General features: G+C 36.0%; 1 protein-coding gene across 1 annotated transcript; it reads left to right on the top strand.

Annotated features, from left to right (window-relative positions):
* The first annotated feature begins 6,702 nt into the window (after positions 1-6,702).
* On the top strand, positions 6,703-7,900 carry LOC134657405 (uncharacterized). Its single transcript, XM_063512951.1, has one exon. It carries the CDS (start codon positions 6,800-6,802, stop codon positions 7,898-7,900), a length of 1,101 nt encoding a protein of 366 aa, XP_063369021.1. The 5' UTR covers positions 6,703-6,799.
* Positions 7,901-18,295: the final 10,395 nt, after the last annotated feature.

The following is an 18,295-nucleotide window of genomic DNA, read 5'->3' as shown; positions in this document are numbered from 1 at the left end:
GTATAGTAAAATAGGTAGGGACATAATTCAGGGTTTGCTTGTCTGGTCCACGCATGCTGTACCTATCACGACCACGGCACGGCCGCCTGCTAACTTTTCGGTATAATAGTAAAATCATAGGTCTAATACCTATGATTTTAATATTATAGCGAACAATATTTCATGTTCATGATCTCGAATTTAAGACTTTAGCTTAGATTTATGGCGTGCGGCCTAGCGCGCGTTGCCTCTATGAGGAGCTGTCAAAGCGCTTTATATCTGTATGCTTTTGATGATGCGGATCAGCATTCTTATCCAGCGGGGCAAGCGGCCAGCCTGCAGAAGGGCACCCTACCGCACTTGGTAGGTCACTACACTCACTACCAGGATTTAGGGCTAATAATTTATTTATAAGTTTTTAATACCTTTAAACGAGCAATTCTTGTATATTTATTTATTTATTTATATGTATATATATTTCGGGGATCTCGGGAACGGCTCTAAACGGATTTAGATGAAATTTGCTATATGGAGGTTTACGGGGGCGCAAAATCGATCTAGCTAGGTTTTATCTCTGGGAAAACGCGCATTTTTGGGTTATTATATGTTTCCCGAGCAAAACTCGGTCTCCCAGACATTAAGTTTTTAATTTAAGTGTTTTTATCATGTTTCATATTTAAACTTACAGATGTGAATCACCAGCAGAGTTTTTGGAGAGGTGTGGTTTTCTTATTTCCTGTTACCAACCTGAAACACCATACCTACTTAAATATCAGAAAATAATAAAGTGAAGAAAATTAAATAAAGTTGAATGCTTAAAAACTTTAATGTTTTATTAAAATTAAACGAAAAAAAATGTGTAAACTGAAATAGATCTAATTTTTTTATTTGTAGTTGAATAACATATATGTATTTAATCTCCTTTAATTAAAAATCATCTCTGAGTAGATACATATTAAACAATAGGTACTTTTAGGTCTTGGTAGTAATGTTAGGTCTTATGACCTACTGTATTTGACTATATTACTTACCAAGACCGGAGCCTGACCTGTCAGTCACCAACTATTTTGATGCTCTTTGTAGGTAGCAGTAGCGCAATATTTAGTCAAAATATTTTGACTAATTTAGATTATTTTTATGCCAAAAAAGTAATACAAGCTATTCATGTTCCACTTAGTAATAAAATACGGACTTTTCTGAATATGTGGTTTACGAAATGTGTTAAGAGCCAACAGGAGTGGTCATTTCTCCATACAAACGTACTCGACTGTTTCCTTCGTGGGTTTTGAAGCTAGAGCAATGATTTTTTTAACACAGATTAATATTGTCAATATCTGTGTCGGACCGTGTTGCTTTTTTTGATATTTTTGTTTTTTAAGGCGCTAGAGCCCTTCAAAAATGGCCAAAATGGCCTAATTGACTATGCCGCAATGAGAGGCGTGGTATTCAAAACTGATATCAATTAGCCAAAAAAGCAAAACGGTCCGACACAGATAATTTCATAATCATTTAGATTTCCAAATTTGGTTACGATTGGTTAAGTTTTGGAGGAGGAAACAGTCGAGTACGAAACCTCGATATTTGAGATTTTTACGCAGGATTTTTCACCTTGTCCTTATCGCATTCGTTTTAGGTGCCGCTTCCGTTAGCGAGACGGGTATATTTACCTAAAATATTTAAATCTCAGCTCCTGTTGGCTCTTAAGGTACAACTTGTGGTTTATTAACGTGGTTTAGAAATAGGCGGCTTGAGTTGAGAGAGGTGATGAGTAAATAGTTTCATTTTTTTACAATTTTGAGCGTTTGTAGGAGAATGTGTGGAGCAAGCATTATTTGACGTGTAGGTGTGGGTTCAACAAAAAGATCGCTTGTCAATAAGGCATTCTTGCTGTTAAAATTCAATTATTAATAGCCTTTATCGACCATCAGCAATGTAGTCCCTTTTTGATTGATGGAAATTGTCACGTAAGTTCCACTACTCGCCGCCGCATCGCCTACAGCGCATTCGTTGGTCTATCGCTCACAAGATGTCATTAATTCATGTAAACTTACGTACTGAAAAAAAAAAGTTTTACTCTTTGCTATAAATTACCCTTTCGCACGTCAAAAACTCCAAGATGGAGCCGAAGGTCATAGAGAAAAAAGTCTACATTTGGAATCATTACTTGTCAAAATTTGACATTAGCAATCCACAGTTAGGTGACAACCAAACCAAACCATTATAAACCTTAAAGTAATAATAAAACAAAGTTGTTTTTTGTTAAATTATTGTTTGTACCAAATGAACTTCAGCACTTGATGAACTTCAAATGAACTTCAACAGTTGAATTTCAAATGACGCGAAATCTGACAGTTGTACATGTCGAATAGGGGCCCAGGCAATACAGAAATACCATAGACTATAGTTATTTGTACAACAAGAGACCCAAGTTTAATATTTTTTTGAGTGCTTATTTTGAGTCCCGTGCAAGCGAAAGATTCTATATTACCCTGGTTCTGAGGTGAAATAAACGTCAACATTTTTGTTCTGAATATTTAAAAAATCATATGCCACAAAACTAGTCACATTACAGTACTTTCATTTAAATATGAGAAATTTATATTGTCTAATTACTGATTACATGTCTCCATTACGTTAAGTTTCCCTTGTTCCGAAAGTGATAGTTGTGTACGTGACCCGACTGCAGTGCCCCTGTGATTAGATTAGCCCTAATTATCGAACGTCTTGGTAACAGCCCCTTTGAGATAATTAAACGAGGTAGCTTTGATTAAAGGCCTCCGTAGCCTAGTCGTACGTCGGTACACTGCCTACGGAGCTGGAGGTCCCGAGTTCGAATCCCGGTAAGGGCACTTATCTGTGTGTTATCACGGATAGATATGGATGTTTTCTCTATATAAGTTGCTGAACAAATGTTGGTGAGTCAGAGTACAGCCTACAGTTTAATTATATAATTGCTCTTGTTATAGGCAACATATTTAGATAATTTTGAAGTTTAGTCTGATTCGCTACATTTGATGATGACTGTACCTATAGTTAATTGGGTTTTTATCAGATTATCAGCCTCCTGAGACCCAGAAGCATTTGTTTTGTTTTTGAATTTGTAACCCTTAGTTACTCAATGAAAGTTCAAAATATTTTTTGGAATATGTACAAAAATTTGTACGCAGGGTCTTAGGAGGTAAAAACCATGGACTATGGTGTTGTAATAGTGTTCGTAAAGTGTCATTCTATGGAACTTGCTAACTATGTAAACAAACCGCCATATTGAAATTGTCTCTGAAAGATGAATTCTACTAGTGACTTTTGTTTACATAGCAAGTTCCATAGAATGACACTTTAGAACCCATTTTATTACAAATTAGATCTAATTGAGGTCAAACGGAATGTCGATCCTTAGTCATCCGAATTCGGAGAGGAAACTAAACTAAATAATAGACAACACAAAGTACATACGAGTCAGAGTCAAGCAACACGAAATACCTACTCGTAAACACAAAAGTATGTTTTTTTTTTATAGTGACTCAAAGCTGAAGTATTTTTAGTTTAATGCTTTGATAGCTTGTTTTTTATTACTTCGACAAAACAACCATACAATACAGCCAATCTTTTACTTAACTTTAGTACGTTACCTACCTAACCTCCCTATAGTTTTTTTTTTCACCTTTAGAGGTAAAAATATCTGGGAGACCGAGCTTTGCTCGGAAAACATAGGTACCTATAAAAACCCAAAAATGCGCGTTTTCCCAGAGGTAAGACCTAGCAAGATCGATTTTTCGCCCCCGAAAACCTCCATATAAGTACCAAATTCCATCAAAATCTTTAAAGCCGTTTCCGAGATCCCCGAAATATATAAATAGATGTAGGTACAAGAATTCATATAAACCTAAACATAGTTTAATTAAAGGTATATATTATTTAGGTATTAGGTTCCGTTGTAATATAATATTCAATAAAGATTAGCATAGAATATTAAATTCGCAATTTGTAAAAATAGTGCAATAAAATTTAAATAAATTGATAAATATTAATATGCACCAATGTAATATTGATCAATACTCATTTTCTATCGATTTAACTATAATATATGTATTATACGTATAACAAAAATCAACGTGCCAGCGTCCCATTAGTGCAAACACTAATATCATGCGAGCAGTACATATTGATACATGTACGAATTCGTTCCGACCTCACGTACCCACAGCGGGACGTGAGCCGGCCGCAAATTACTATGATTATCAATGTTACTATCATTATGTGATGTTCGTCAAATCTACTGTCTATAAAATGTCCTAATACACAACTTTGAGAACAAATCAAATTATTTTATGAAATATTTTGATTTGTGTTTTTTAAGTAGTCACACTGCTGTATGTAAATTGTAAACTAAGCTTAGTAACATGGCATATAGTCGAGAAATTGGGACGGGTTCCACCGTGGCGGGGTGGCCAAGGGGTTCAAGGCGTTAGCCTGGACTGGATTGCTAAAGACGCCGGTTCGAATCCGACCTTCACCACTGGAGGGCTTCGTCACTTTTTCTTTACCTAATATATGACATCTATTTCGGTTTATAACTTTTTTTATATTAAAGGAAAAATTAAAAATGTACACCTCCGGCAAGGCTCGAACTCGCGATTGGAACTCAGTGGGAATCAGCTAGAGTTAGATTTAGCAAAGTTTTCAGCGATTTTAATAGTCCAGAGACTCCAGAGCCTCAGACTGTGCAAGTGTTATTTTAAAAGTCAAACTTCTATGAAATTATGACGTTTAAAATAACATTTGCACAGTCTGTGCTATCAAATTTCGCTGCCAACTTAGCTTGGTAGTCCAAGTGGTGGGCAAAGTACGGCCCGCGGGCCAGCTCCGGCCCGCGCAAGAATTTTATCCCGCCCGCTGCCGGTCCTGCGAAATAATTAGTATAGGTACCTATGGCTCGCGACGTCACATCAAAATGTATTTTTTCTGCAGTTTCGGCCCTCCACGGATTTTTTGTAATTTTCTGGCCCCCCTTGAAAAAAGTTTGCCTACCACTGGTCTAACTCAAGCTGATTCCCTATGGTCAGAAACGAAACGATAAATAAATAAATATTTTAGCTACTCTGTTTTTAAAAATTAGTATCTACAGTATTATATACGTAATATAATTATTATGAAACAGATAATGACCTCGTCTCGCTTACTCAGCATGTCTCTGTCACGGACTGTTGACATTGGCACTATTTTCGGCGTAAAGATCACTTGCCTACTAGATAGCGCATATCGCCGCTATACTTACTCAACCTCATATATCTGCAACACTCATTTGATGACAAAAACACCCGTACTCCGAAAGAAAAGCGACATTTCCATCAAATGATTGTTGCAGATATGAGGTTGAGTAAGTATAGCGACGATATGTGGTAGTCGTTTTCTACCTTATTTACACGTTATATTAAGTCCCGTTGTAGTAAGCACAAAAAATACACGAACAGATGTGAATGGGTCATACAATACATTATCAGAAAAACAAGTTTTATCTTCGTAGCCTATTTTTAACTTTTTTTAAATACTGGAGGCTCATTTCTTGTATATCGGATCACAAAAATCTTTCTTGTTGTAGTTTTAGGTTGAACCATATTGTGGACATTTGTTTCACCAATCTTCTTAACTTTTGGTTACAAAAAATAAAAACTTATTAGAACTTAAATTTGTAAATGCAAACTTTAATTTATAAATCGTGTAGAATACAAAATCAACTGAGTGCTGCAGCTTGCTAAGTAATATTACGCAAGAAGTAAAAGGGCGCATGTGTGGACCGCGAGTCTTCACAGACGCTTCATAATGCGGAGTTTATTGTTAGTGGTCTATGTTACGGTGTGTCAATAATACAAGTCAAATAATCAAGATTTGTGACGTGTGTTTATGCAAGATTAGACAGGTTTGTTTGACTGACTTTGACTTTGACTATCGAAACATGTTCTCTTTTAGCACTTACAATTGGAAAATAAAGGTATGGAATCGGTAAATACGCGAATAATCGGAATGGAAAAACGGCATTTATGAATCACTACATACTATAAAACAAAGTCGCTTCCCACTGTCTGTCTGTCTGTCTGTCTGTATGTATGCTTAGATCTTTAAAACTGTGACACCATAAGATTGTTAACATGTTAACCCGTGCGCATCCGGGGCGGGTCGCTAGTAATGTGTATAAAATGCAGGATTAAATGTCCATAAATGATTTTGAAACGAGAACAAAAGTCACGCACGCATTCGTTTGACGAAGAATTATAAAAATAAGGTAAAATAATTTAAACAACATTTACTATGGGGCAAACAGAGTAGGTATAAGCTGTTCACGGTATCGTAAATAATCAGCCAATTTCTTTCAACGATTTTGGGGTAGGTCCAACAGTAAAAGTTATCAAGTATGACCTATATGATCAGTAAATCGTAATATTTCACCCGTACTTTAGTAGGTAGCAATGCACAATGCTTCATAAGTACCTAATCATTATAATTATATTTTAAATCTGCCCCAAATCACCGTCTATCCTAATCATTTGTTTTGTAATTTAGATAAAGTTGTTTCAATTAGATCTCTATCAAATTATGATTTTATAGGTTATCTAAATAAATTATAGACAAATCGATGAATCAATATATTGTTGGAAGTTTGATGAACCATCGTAAATATATCAAACACGAATAGATAACATGTAATGTTATCTTCACGGGTAGATAAACTACTACTTGAATCTTTATCAAAAGATAATTCAAACTAAACGAAACACAACGTCTAACAGTCACTACAGAAAAAAATTATAAACAATTTACAAATATGGGTATATTTTGTGAAATAAATTTAAATAAACCTGCAGACGGAAAATATAAGTATACCCCAGGAAGCATCGTAACAGGAGCAATAAGGTACTATTTAGATGAAGAATACACATTTCAAAGAATAACAATATCTTTCAAAGGACTAGGAAAACTACGCATACAAGACCAATCCAGGCGAAGAAGAGACAGAAAGTATAGATTCCACAACTCTGAAGACTACGTCGATATAGATCATGTGATTTACACTAATGAAAAGAAGGAACCACTGACTATTGGACAATATGAAATGGATTTCAATTTCCAACTACCAGAAAACGTGCCACCATCCATGAAGTTTTATAAACACACTGGAAAATATAAAATTTGGTGTTTCATCAAATATTATGTGAGAATTAAATTTGAAAGACCGGGAACTTTAAATCTAAGTACACGATACAAGAAAGAACTTAATGTTATATCTAATGCCACACCTAGATTGCCAATAGAGCCGCTTATACATGAAGATGAGAAAAAGCTACTAAAGTTGACATCTATATGTTCTAGCAAAGGAGTTATAAGTGTAAAAGCAACAATATCTAGTTCTGTAGTAAAACCTGGTGAGAAAATCAAAATAGATTGTGAAATAGATAACAATACTAGTGTTATAGTAAAAGGTATAAAAATCAAGTTAATCGAGGTGGATAAATACAGTATAATCGGTTATAATGAAGTGACAGGTAAATCAGATGTTGAAGGTGTTAATGTTAACTACGGAGCTATATTCGCAGGAGAAGCTACTACGGTGTCTGCTGATCTCCCTGTACCTGATAACTGTTCGTCAATAGAACATTCTAGAATGATAGCGAGAGATTACGCCGTAGGTATTATATTGCTGCTTCCATCGCCTCATATTAATATGTATCTTGAAATACCTGTACAAGTAATTGAGAAATTGACAGATGATGAAAAGAATAACGATTTAACTGTGGAAGATGATTTTTCGATCGAACAACCTGATAATCCGCCTTCATATTGGGAAGTGATGCATGAAGATAATATTATTAAGCCTGAAATTGAGACTGAATTTGATGGAGTTGAAACTTTGACAATAGAATATTGATTGGAGCAAATACTGGTCTCGTGAGTTATTGTGATAAGTTTATTTATTTTAAGCGTGTATTTAATAAGTATTATATTAAGTGTTCGTTATAATAACTGAATGTTTAGTAATAAAACGTAAGTAATAAGGTTTGTCATATATTCTTTCACTTTATATAAATAATAAATTCGTCAGTTAAACACAAAACCACTTGCACTTATTACAGATTATATTTTATTGTTAACAAGCACTAACGATGATATCTTTTTGCATCTTATATATCTTCCTGATATCGTACCGTCAATCAATGTAAACGTCTTTGTTAGGATGAACATATCATCAATTTCATCATCTTCTAAAAATACATTATCGTTGTTAGGTATACTTAGTTTTATTTATTTAACAGGTCCGAAATATTCCGAATAAGAATAGAATAAAAACACTTTATTGACAAACTGTGTACAGAAGATGACATTTATATAATAAGAACATTGTCCCAACAGTTACCCGACATGGGCATGCAATGTTTACTTACATCTACTTAATACCTATATTTACATACATGCAATTTATGTCTTAAACTAATTAGTTAGGTACTACCTAGAACTAATAGTTAGATTTATGATTTTAAAGCTAGGTGTTATACAACGTAACTTTTTTCTTTCTACAATTCGGACATCTTAAAAAATTATAACTACTACTATACTAAAATATACCTCTAAGTAGGTACATTATGGTTTAAGTATAGAGGCCTATAAGTCCGCAAATTATTAGTACTTGAATCATATATGTATTAAAAATGAATGTATCGTAAAGGCATAAAGTCAACTAAATGTATTGCAAACATGTTTTAAATAAGACAAATACGGCACGATAAACATGAGTACTAGAACACAAATAAAAAGAACTAACGAAAATTAATCGCTACACTCCGAAAAATAAACGCAAAATAAAAATAGGGTTTTCTAGATGAGCAATTTGATCTCATTATATTTTATGACCTAACATTAGGGTCTTATGAGCCAGTTGCAATTAACATAGTCGCCATTATAGCCTAGATAATTAGTAATGATTATAGTCATTATAAGTCTAAGGTTATGAATGAAACCGTCACGTCATTTTTAATTAGAAAATCGTGATTTTTATCTGGGGGCTGATTTGACTCGTCGTATAGTCGCGACTACGCACTAGTCTTTTGTCTTTGTATACAGTATTCTCATGAATTTATACTTATCGAACTTCTCTTACGGCTGTTATATTATACCTCGTATATTTCTATTACTGCTATAACTGTTTAAACGCAAGCCGTTAAAATGATGCATGCCTCTTCAATGTGCAATTGTACGAGGAATATTGAAATATTCTTTTGTTTGCACCATGACAACTGATATGAACGTTGGAAATAAAAAGAATACGAGCAACTACGGTAGGTATAGTCAGCATTCAAACAAGCAGATGAAACTATGCGTCAAAGGAAAGTGTGCATTTTTTTTTCTTTAGATGTAAAACAATTTAGGCTGTCCATCGCAATCCAACCGGCAACGCACGAGCTTGATGGGCACTTTTGCGTCGGGGGCAGCCTATGACGGGTCTTAGTAGGCAGTTTTTTAAATACTCAGTTTGTATTTATATTTAAATTTCTACAATAAATATGATTTGTTTCAAATTTAGAGTTTGGTAGATAATTTTGTAGAGTACTTACCTATTTAAATTTTTAATATTTAACCTTTACAAAAAAAAGAACCGATTTCACTACACAGTTCAAAGTGTAAGGCCTTCATCAGCGGTTCGCAAAATGGTACTTTTCAAGAGCACATGTATTAACTGTGAAAATACTGTTACATAGTTAGTTAGCTAGTAAGTTGGACTGGGCATTTTCCGCAAGTAAACAACCATTGCTATGTTGCCCAGTCCAACTTACTAGCCCCAAAATATAGAAAATCCCACTTCCGGGCCTAGAGTGACGTAATAGTTATTTGTACAACAAGAGATCAAAGTTTGATATTTCTTCGAGTGCTTATTTTGAGTCCCGTGCAAGCGAAAGATTCTATACTAGATTCACGAGCGTAGCGAGTCAATCTAATTTAGAATCTTGAGCGTAGTAAGGGACTCAAAAGCTCACGAGATGTAAATAACTTTGATCTCGTGTAGTTCACAAAACTTTTCACCTCAGCAGTGAGAACATATTAGAGAACCCGAAAAATGTATTCCTTCTTCATCACTTACCTCTATTCACTCGTGTTTTCTTAAGATATACCAACAATTAAGTTTTCACCTCAGCAGCTCGAACAAGGGTACTTTACTACTTAAAAACAGTGAGCAAAATCGCATTTTGCTCATTTTGTCTCACTCAGTGAGCAAAATGCGATTTTGCTCACTGTTTTTAAGTAGCAAAGTACCCTTGTTCTAGCTGCTGAGGTGAAAAAAATATTAGAGCATTGGCCGATGCTGACTGTACATGTGCGTTCGAATTGCTGGCTTCCAATCAGTAAAAAAAAGATCTAACGTTTAAATTTTCAATTTACTGTGTAGCAAATCGGTGGAATATTAAAATGGTTTTTAATAACAATAGCTAATACAGTGGGTTTATAAATTAATTGCGTTAAAGGATTAACAGCAGTCCGCAAAATTGTATATATTTGACGCCGTCTCTGTCTGTATGCCTGTCTGTTTGCGGCATCGTTCGATTGTACAGTCGCCATCATAATATGTATATCGGAGCGGCCAAGTCGCTCACAAATATCTGACACGCCTCTATTTTCAAGGCGTTAGAGTCATGTTCAGATATTTTTGAGCACCTCGGTCGCTCCTATCTGATGGCGACTGTATGAGCGACTTTTTGGAGGCGGGTTTGTTCCTCTTATCTATAAGAACTATAAGAAGTAACCGTATTGTCTCAAGTCGTGTACAAAATCACAATTTGGAAACATTCCTATAATTGGGTCATTATCTATGAAAAGGGACCTTATTGTCGATGGCGCTTACGCCGCACAGCGTCGCGCGGCATTGTATATATATCGGAGCATCGTTAATAATGGCGTAAGGGGTCATCCATTAATTACATCACACGTTTAGGGGGAGGGAGGGGGTCATGAAAATGTGACATATTGTGACATGGGGGAGGGGGGAGACACAAACTTTGTGACGTCACTTTAACTTCATCAGTAACCGAAAATTTATTTAAATTATTTTATTCGCTGTACATTTAAATAACAAGTTTTTAAAACGATAATCATATTTATTCGTTTAATTTTCTTTCCTAAGCAGTATTGGGTTAGTATTGGGTTATAAAATTATCGTCAAAAATATTTTGATATAAATTATATTATACTTATCATATAATATTAATAATACTTAGGTACATACTTACTTAATTCGATTTGGCGATTTCGTAGAAAAAATGGGACGTCACACTAGGGGGGAGGGGTTTGCCACATGTGACCAAGTGTGACAAGGAGGGGGGGAGGGGTCAAAAAACCTAGAAATTCGTGTGACGTAATTAATGGATGACCCCTAACCGCCATCGACAATAAGGTCCCTTTTCATAGATAACGTCACAATTTGGTATTCCCAGTTTGTTTGCCGTGGTTATGAATATATCATGAGGTATAGCGTATTCTGATCAACACCGTCGTAATTTTCCGCCGTCGTTCGGGTTTCATCGTCCTGTGGGACTGCACAGATTAGGCTTGTTCAGAATTTTATCTTCGAACAATATTTTTTTATTCCTGTATTTTAAGGTGACAGTCCATTTCCAACCGCAGCTGCACTACTATTCATTTTACTATGGAAATTGACAGTAAATGTGACAGTCCATTTCCAACCGCAGCTGCACTACTGTTCATTTTACTATGGAAATTGACAGTAACAGCGACGCGTTCAGTACCAGTAGTGCAGCTGCGGTCAGAAATGGAATATTACCCTTAGGATATTCTAAGGGCCACTTGCACCATACCACTAACCCGGGGTTAAGCGGTTAAACCGTTGCCTCAGTGTCAAATTGTACTGGTAACTCCAGGTTTAACGATTAACCCCGGATTAGTGGAATGATGAAATTGGCGCTAAGACACTATATTTTTAAGTCCTACTAATTTTCTCCCCAGAAGTAGGTTATTTTTTTTTTCAAAAAACCATGTATTCTACATCTCTTCTCTGCTTCGCTGGACAACCAATGCTATTGGTTGATTGCCACACGTCTCCTCTCATCTCTCCGCCTCAGTGGAAAGGCAACCTACAATTTTTTTTATCGGGTAACTTTATAGGGAAAATTACCTTACAAAATGACCTATTTCCAAGTGTAGTTGATCCACCTGCGACCATTCAATAACAAAATAACAATTTTCAAAAAATTAGGAGGTCCGATTCTGTCTTTGCCCTATACTGTACCTGTAATTTCCCCGTGGAAAACGTGACACGGCAAAAATGCGGCAAAGTCATATTTTCTAGTTCATTGGGTACACAAATAAACATACCTTAATAGGTAGTTTATATTGATATGGGCTAGTTTTTCTTAAATATATTGAGAAACACAAACAACACAGGAAATGACAAAACCATTCATAACCTGAAATAAATGTCATATTGAAAAAGTGACCAAGGCCTCCAGTGCCCCAGACTTGATTCGAACCAGCGTCCTCTGCTATCGCAGCAGGTGCCTGTGCTGAATGGCCACGCCTTTTCCTACTACTAAAAAACAAATGAAAAAAAAACAACGGGTTGCACTCCGGGAGTGTCGACACAGGTGAAAACTCAATGACTAGTCCAAAATGTCTGCAGCACTATGTATAATTGATCCATCCTCCTTTCTATTGAAAAACTTTAGTTCCGAAATTGCTGGTCGCTGGTTGCTGGTGAGCTTGTTTAAAATTCGAAATTCAGTAGCGTTAATTGTTTAAAATTCGAATATAAATTGTAAAGTTACCTTGCAGACCTCGCATCTAAATATATTTGGTCATGATATATTGAGTTTTATTCACCAGTAGGTACTAGAGTTCACTTTTATTAGCGATTTCATCAAGATGTAGCTTTATTGAATTATGTCATTGAGTTTTTCTTTATTGATTTAAATGCCATCTAAATGAGTGGCCATCTAAACCTTACGGTCACGTGATCGCCTTACGCTCTCTCGAATTTATAATTTTTTCCCCACCTCAAAAAGTGCCCAGCGCCGCTAAAGATGTTTTCACTTCAAAAATTAAAACTAATACTAGTTCTTGAACACAATATAAACATTAAGTACAACAGTAACGAAAGAAGCAATAGTTAGTTACAAAATCACGCGTAATTATATTAATTGTGGATAAAATCTTACGTGACAAAATCTGCAACTACGCAAACGGCTAGTCAGTCAACCATTACGAGGTAACATTAATATATGACGTTATCTATGAAAAGGGACCTTATTGTCGATGGCGGTTACGCCATTATTAACGATGCTCCGATATAAATACAATGCCGCGCGACGCTGTGCGGCGTAAGCGCCATCGACAATAAGGTCCCTTTTCATAGATAACATCACATATATTGAATGATTATGTAGGTACAATCACGGAGTTAAACCCTTTGAAAGCCACGCTTATCGCATATAATATGACGAGCCATCGTAAACCTTATTGGAATGTATGAAGGTTTATATTACATTGAGAGTGCGCGTGTCTGTGGACGTTTTTGGCGGTCAAAGGGTTAACCAGGGGTCACCAAATGGCGGACCGCGGTCCGGATCCGGACCGCAATTCATTTTCTTTACACTAGACATTTCCTACAACAAATCTTGAATAACCGAATTCGTTTATTATATGTATTCTTAGTGGACGACCGATTCTCCATACAAACGTAGTCCCCATTTTCCTCCCTGGACATGGAAAATATTTTTACTCAATTTAATTTATATTAACAATACCTATGCCTCTTCGTTTCTACGTGTTTTAATTATTATAAGGGTTATTAGGAGCGAAATAAAATCCATTAAAATTTTTAACGGCTCCCGAATCTTATAATAATTAAAATATCGAAAATAATTAAACGAAGGGACATGACTGTGGTTAATATATGTACATCAAATTGAGTGAAAATATTTTCTACTATATTCCCGTAGTATTTCCCATTTTCCTCTCTGGATATCAGAGAGGAAAACGGGAACTACGTTTTTACGCAGAAGCTGTCACTTGACGTCGTTCCCTATCCACCTAAAGACAGCCTAGGTACCAGGGTATGTTGCAAATATCCGCATCCGCATCCGCAACCGCGGAACTTCCGCATTATTTTCAACATCCGCATCCGCATAAAATCGATGCGGAGTTTAATGCGGATGCGGATGTGGAACAGGTCGGTACAGGAACGTCTTGGCATCGGCGTAAGTCCTAGACTGCTAGCTAATTTAGTCATTAGCCAAAAAAACCTATTAGAAATGAAGCAGTCAAGCGTGAGTGGGACTTAATGTACGGAACCCTTGGAACGCGAGTCCGACTCGCACTTGGCCGGTTTTTTGAAAAAAAATTACTAAAATGTAATATTTGACGTTTTTTATGTACCTATCTTGACATCCGCATCCGCATCCGCGGATGTGTGCCTTTAAAAATCCGCATCCGCATCCGCGGATGTCAAAATATCGGCATCCGCAATATCCCTCGTAGGTACAGTCACCTGCAAAAATATGTGGCTCTTATGGCTATACAAATAAGATCGTGTCAGATATTATTGCAGGTGACTGTACACGTACGTTCTCACGGCAATCTATTGAATGTCACTTTACGTGTTAATTTTACATAAAACGGCATACGTATATGAATAATGTAATAGATAATATTATGTTTTAAGCACGCTTGTATTCAAGGTTCTATAGCTACCTACATGTTTTAAACGCTACCTAAATAATCTTCTACACTTAAAATATCGATGTAGTCGATCAAGACCAACATAAGTTTGCAACGATTTTGATAGCCACAGACAAGACATCCTCCACACTGAGCATAGTAGCGCTACCCCCTCTGTCACAAATATACGGTAGTTTTACTCCATTTTCGAGTCAAAGTCTCTTTGTGTGACGTCCGTGTCTTTGAACGGACCAATCACGGCACGGGACTTGCTCACCTCGTCCCCCGCACCGCAGTATTTTTGGCGGCATCCGTTTCATGAAATAATTGCTCTAAACTCCGTCTAGAGGATTCCTAGTCTATGTTGATAGCACACGCAGTGCAAGTGTTATTTTAAACGTCAAACTTCTACAAATATCTTAAACAATAATGTGTTAAACCACTTGCGACAAAGTTAACCCGCGCTTGTTCACTAAAAATAATACCTACACAGCCTGTTCTCTTCTGACGCACGACTTAATTGCTATTCAGAATAGTTTACCCAAAGGTTACAGCCTCGCCAAGGACGACAGCTACGCCATTTTATATATGTTATGTAAAATTGGTTGAAGATTTGCAGAATCTAGCCACCATTCCAACTTCACGGACACGGGATGAGGAAACTTTTTATAAAGTAAAATTTAAAACCTAACTAAAATATCGAATTTCTTTTTATTCTATAAAAGTCGATTCATAACTGTGAAAAATTAATTCTTACGTTACTCCTGTCATATTATGTATAGGTATGTGGGTAAGGATACTTTCTTTCTTTTTTTCTTTCTTTACAGACAGTCATTGCTCGATCTTGTTGTTTCATTGAGGTGTTCCCTATACTTTTACAACTCCGACTATAATACCCCTTCCTGTAGTCAGGAGAAAATTATGGAAAAAAACATGCTAAGTATACAGGCATAGGTTGGTTACGAAAAAGATCCTTGTAAATATTAGGTATACATGGAAAACGAATATGCATAAACATAAAGTCTTCAGAGATCAAGGGAGCCATATTACTCACAAGAGGTGTAAAATTAGCATATAGTTATACACACCAAGGTTGGGTCTTAGGTCCGACCTCATAGCACGGTTGACATTGCAAGTCAAAGTACTTTTATTATATACTTAACTATTATAGTTAGGTACCTACTAAACTTCGGACGGGCCCAGTGAGTCACGAATGGACACAAATCTACCTTATTATCGGTGTTGAAAGACTTTTTGTATTTAAACTGCGAATACCACAGGAAGACCATCCTTAGGGTAACATTCCATTTCTGACCACAGCTGCACTACCTACTGGTAGTGCAGCTGTGGCTACTAGCTTAAAAAAACTTCGACATAGGAAGAAAGTCGAGTGGAAACGCTCTTAATGTGTACCTTAAAATTTGGCTAATCCAACTGTCATTTTAGTATCTGGAATTACGAGTAGAACAAATCTGTGAGTGATTTCACTCATTTCATCATTTCTGCGCGCATAATTTTGCCGAGTCATCATTGAGCGATCATGCTACTAATAAGAACCTTACACCGAATTCAAGGCAGAATGTTGCAAGGTCCTTGCAACAGTCGTACATGTTAATATGTATGTAGCATTTTGTTTCCGAAACTACTACTTTTAGCGTGAAATTTTATGAAGATATTAATTTGAGGATTTTAGCTACTTCAAGCACAGATAAAGAAATTTTGACTATATGAATGGATCTGATATCTTTTTCTTTTAAAGTTTGACATTTTGTGCGGCTGCCATATGATAGACAGGACTGACAGGGCTAAATAGTCTTCTATCTCGCGCGATAAGAATCGCGCGGTGAGTTATGCTAGAAGGCCTGATAGCAAGTTAAATGTGGTCGTAATTTAGAATAATTTGCCATAACTATCTTATATCTAAGTATATTTTAACATTAATTATGAACCTTTTACGTATTTAGACAAATTTTACTAATTTAATAAGTCATGTCTCCAGCTCTTAACCCTTTACCAGACTAACATATCAAAAATGACAAACGAATGTCAGTCTTACTCATCGGAAATAGAACACATGTTTGATTGAAGCGTATGTATGTAGGAAATATATATTCATTATTCTGGTAAAAGGTTAAAACAATACTTAGGTAATAACGAATTCGGATCTAGGTGACCTGTATGTCCGTTAATCTGTCTACCCTACCGTATTTCTATAGGTAATAATATCAAAACAAGACTTGGGATACCTATAGTTACTTGGCATTAATACCGCTTCATTAGATTTTGTTTTTACTATAATAAATTTATTCATAGAATTCAATCAAAGAGGTCTAGCCGGTATGGCAAAATCCTTTTGTAGCAATGTTTCACGTATGTTTGATGTTTACACAAAGCCTCACCTACGCTGTTACTAACTAGAGACACGGATAAAGATTCGACCACACGTCCATTTTCAACAAAATAAACTTGTTTTTTTATACCACGTCGGCAAACAAGCATACGGCCCAGTTCGGTCACCGTAGCCCATGGACGCCAGCGACTCCCGGGTGTTACATGACATGTATACGCGTCGCCGACCCTCTGCCGAGGTCTCATGAATAGCGTCAGCAGGGCGCGTAGCCATCGTGCCAATCGTAGCGCATTTATTTATTTTTAAACTTTATTGCACATACAAAAAGTACAACAGGCGGACGTGTCGTAGTCATCTCTCTCTACCACTCTTCCCCACTAGTGCGACAGTGACAGTTGCGTTTCGTTCGCTACGAAGCGTTAACGATTGCACGTTGGCTATTAGTAAATCACCAAATATTAGTTTCTGACTGCCTTAATCAAATTTTGAAATCGAAGATTTTTAAAGTATTAAGTACGTATAATTTAACTACAGTAAAACCTGGATAATTGCAATCTCAAGGGACCGGCATTTTTTTGTCAATTAACTAGGTTTTTCATTTAAACAGGTCGTGCCAATTACCGAGGTTCAAAAAATCGTTGTTGCAGTTATAGAGGTTCTCATTAATAGAGGTTGCGTTCTGAGAAATTACTTTTATGGAGGTTCAAATAACCATTGAATGTAGATTCTGGGTTTCTGGTCTGTATATTATATAACTTGCACGTTTACACTTAACTACATTAGTTACTGCTTATAATAATTTGGGTTTTTCTTTAATAATCCCTTGAATTGTAGAAGAAAGTTTTATTGGAATGTAAAAAGCATATTATGTTTTTGATTTAATCAAAACACCTACTAGTCTGATAGATACCCAATTAATAAATTGAATTCTGGGTGAAGATTTAAAATAAAATTATCATTGCTATTAAAATATTGTTTCTACTCTCTACAAGTCTACATTATTTCAATTACAGAGGTCTTACTTATAGACTCGTGTCAATTACAGAGGTAATAAGAAGAGCTAAAATAACGGATTTTTTTGCACAGTGTCAATTATAGAGGTCTTAGTTACGATGTGGTCAATTACAGAGGTAAAATTACGAAAAGCACTAAAATCTAAATTTCAATTATAGAGGTTCTAAATTTTCAATTATAGAGGCCTTTTGGTCTCAAGGGACCGGGACCGGACCTTTGGTTGCAATTATTGAGGTTTTG

This window comes from Cydia amplana, chromosome 20, assembly GCF_948474715.1.
Source record: "Cydia amplana chromosome 20, ilCydAmpl1.1, whole genome shotgun sequence".
NCBI lineage: Eukaryota > Metazoa > Arthropoda > Insecta > Lepidoptera > Tortricidae > Cydia > Cydia amplana.
The sequence above is the reverse complement of the archived record's forward strand: the minus strand, read 5'-3'. Positions and strand labels throughout refer to the sequence as shown.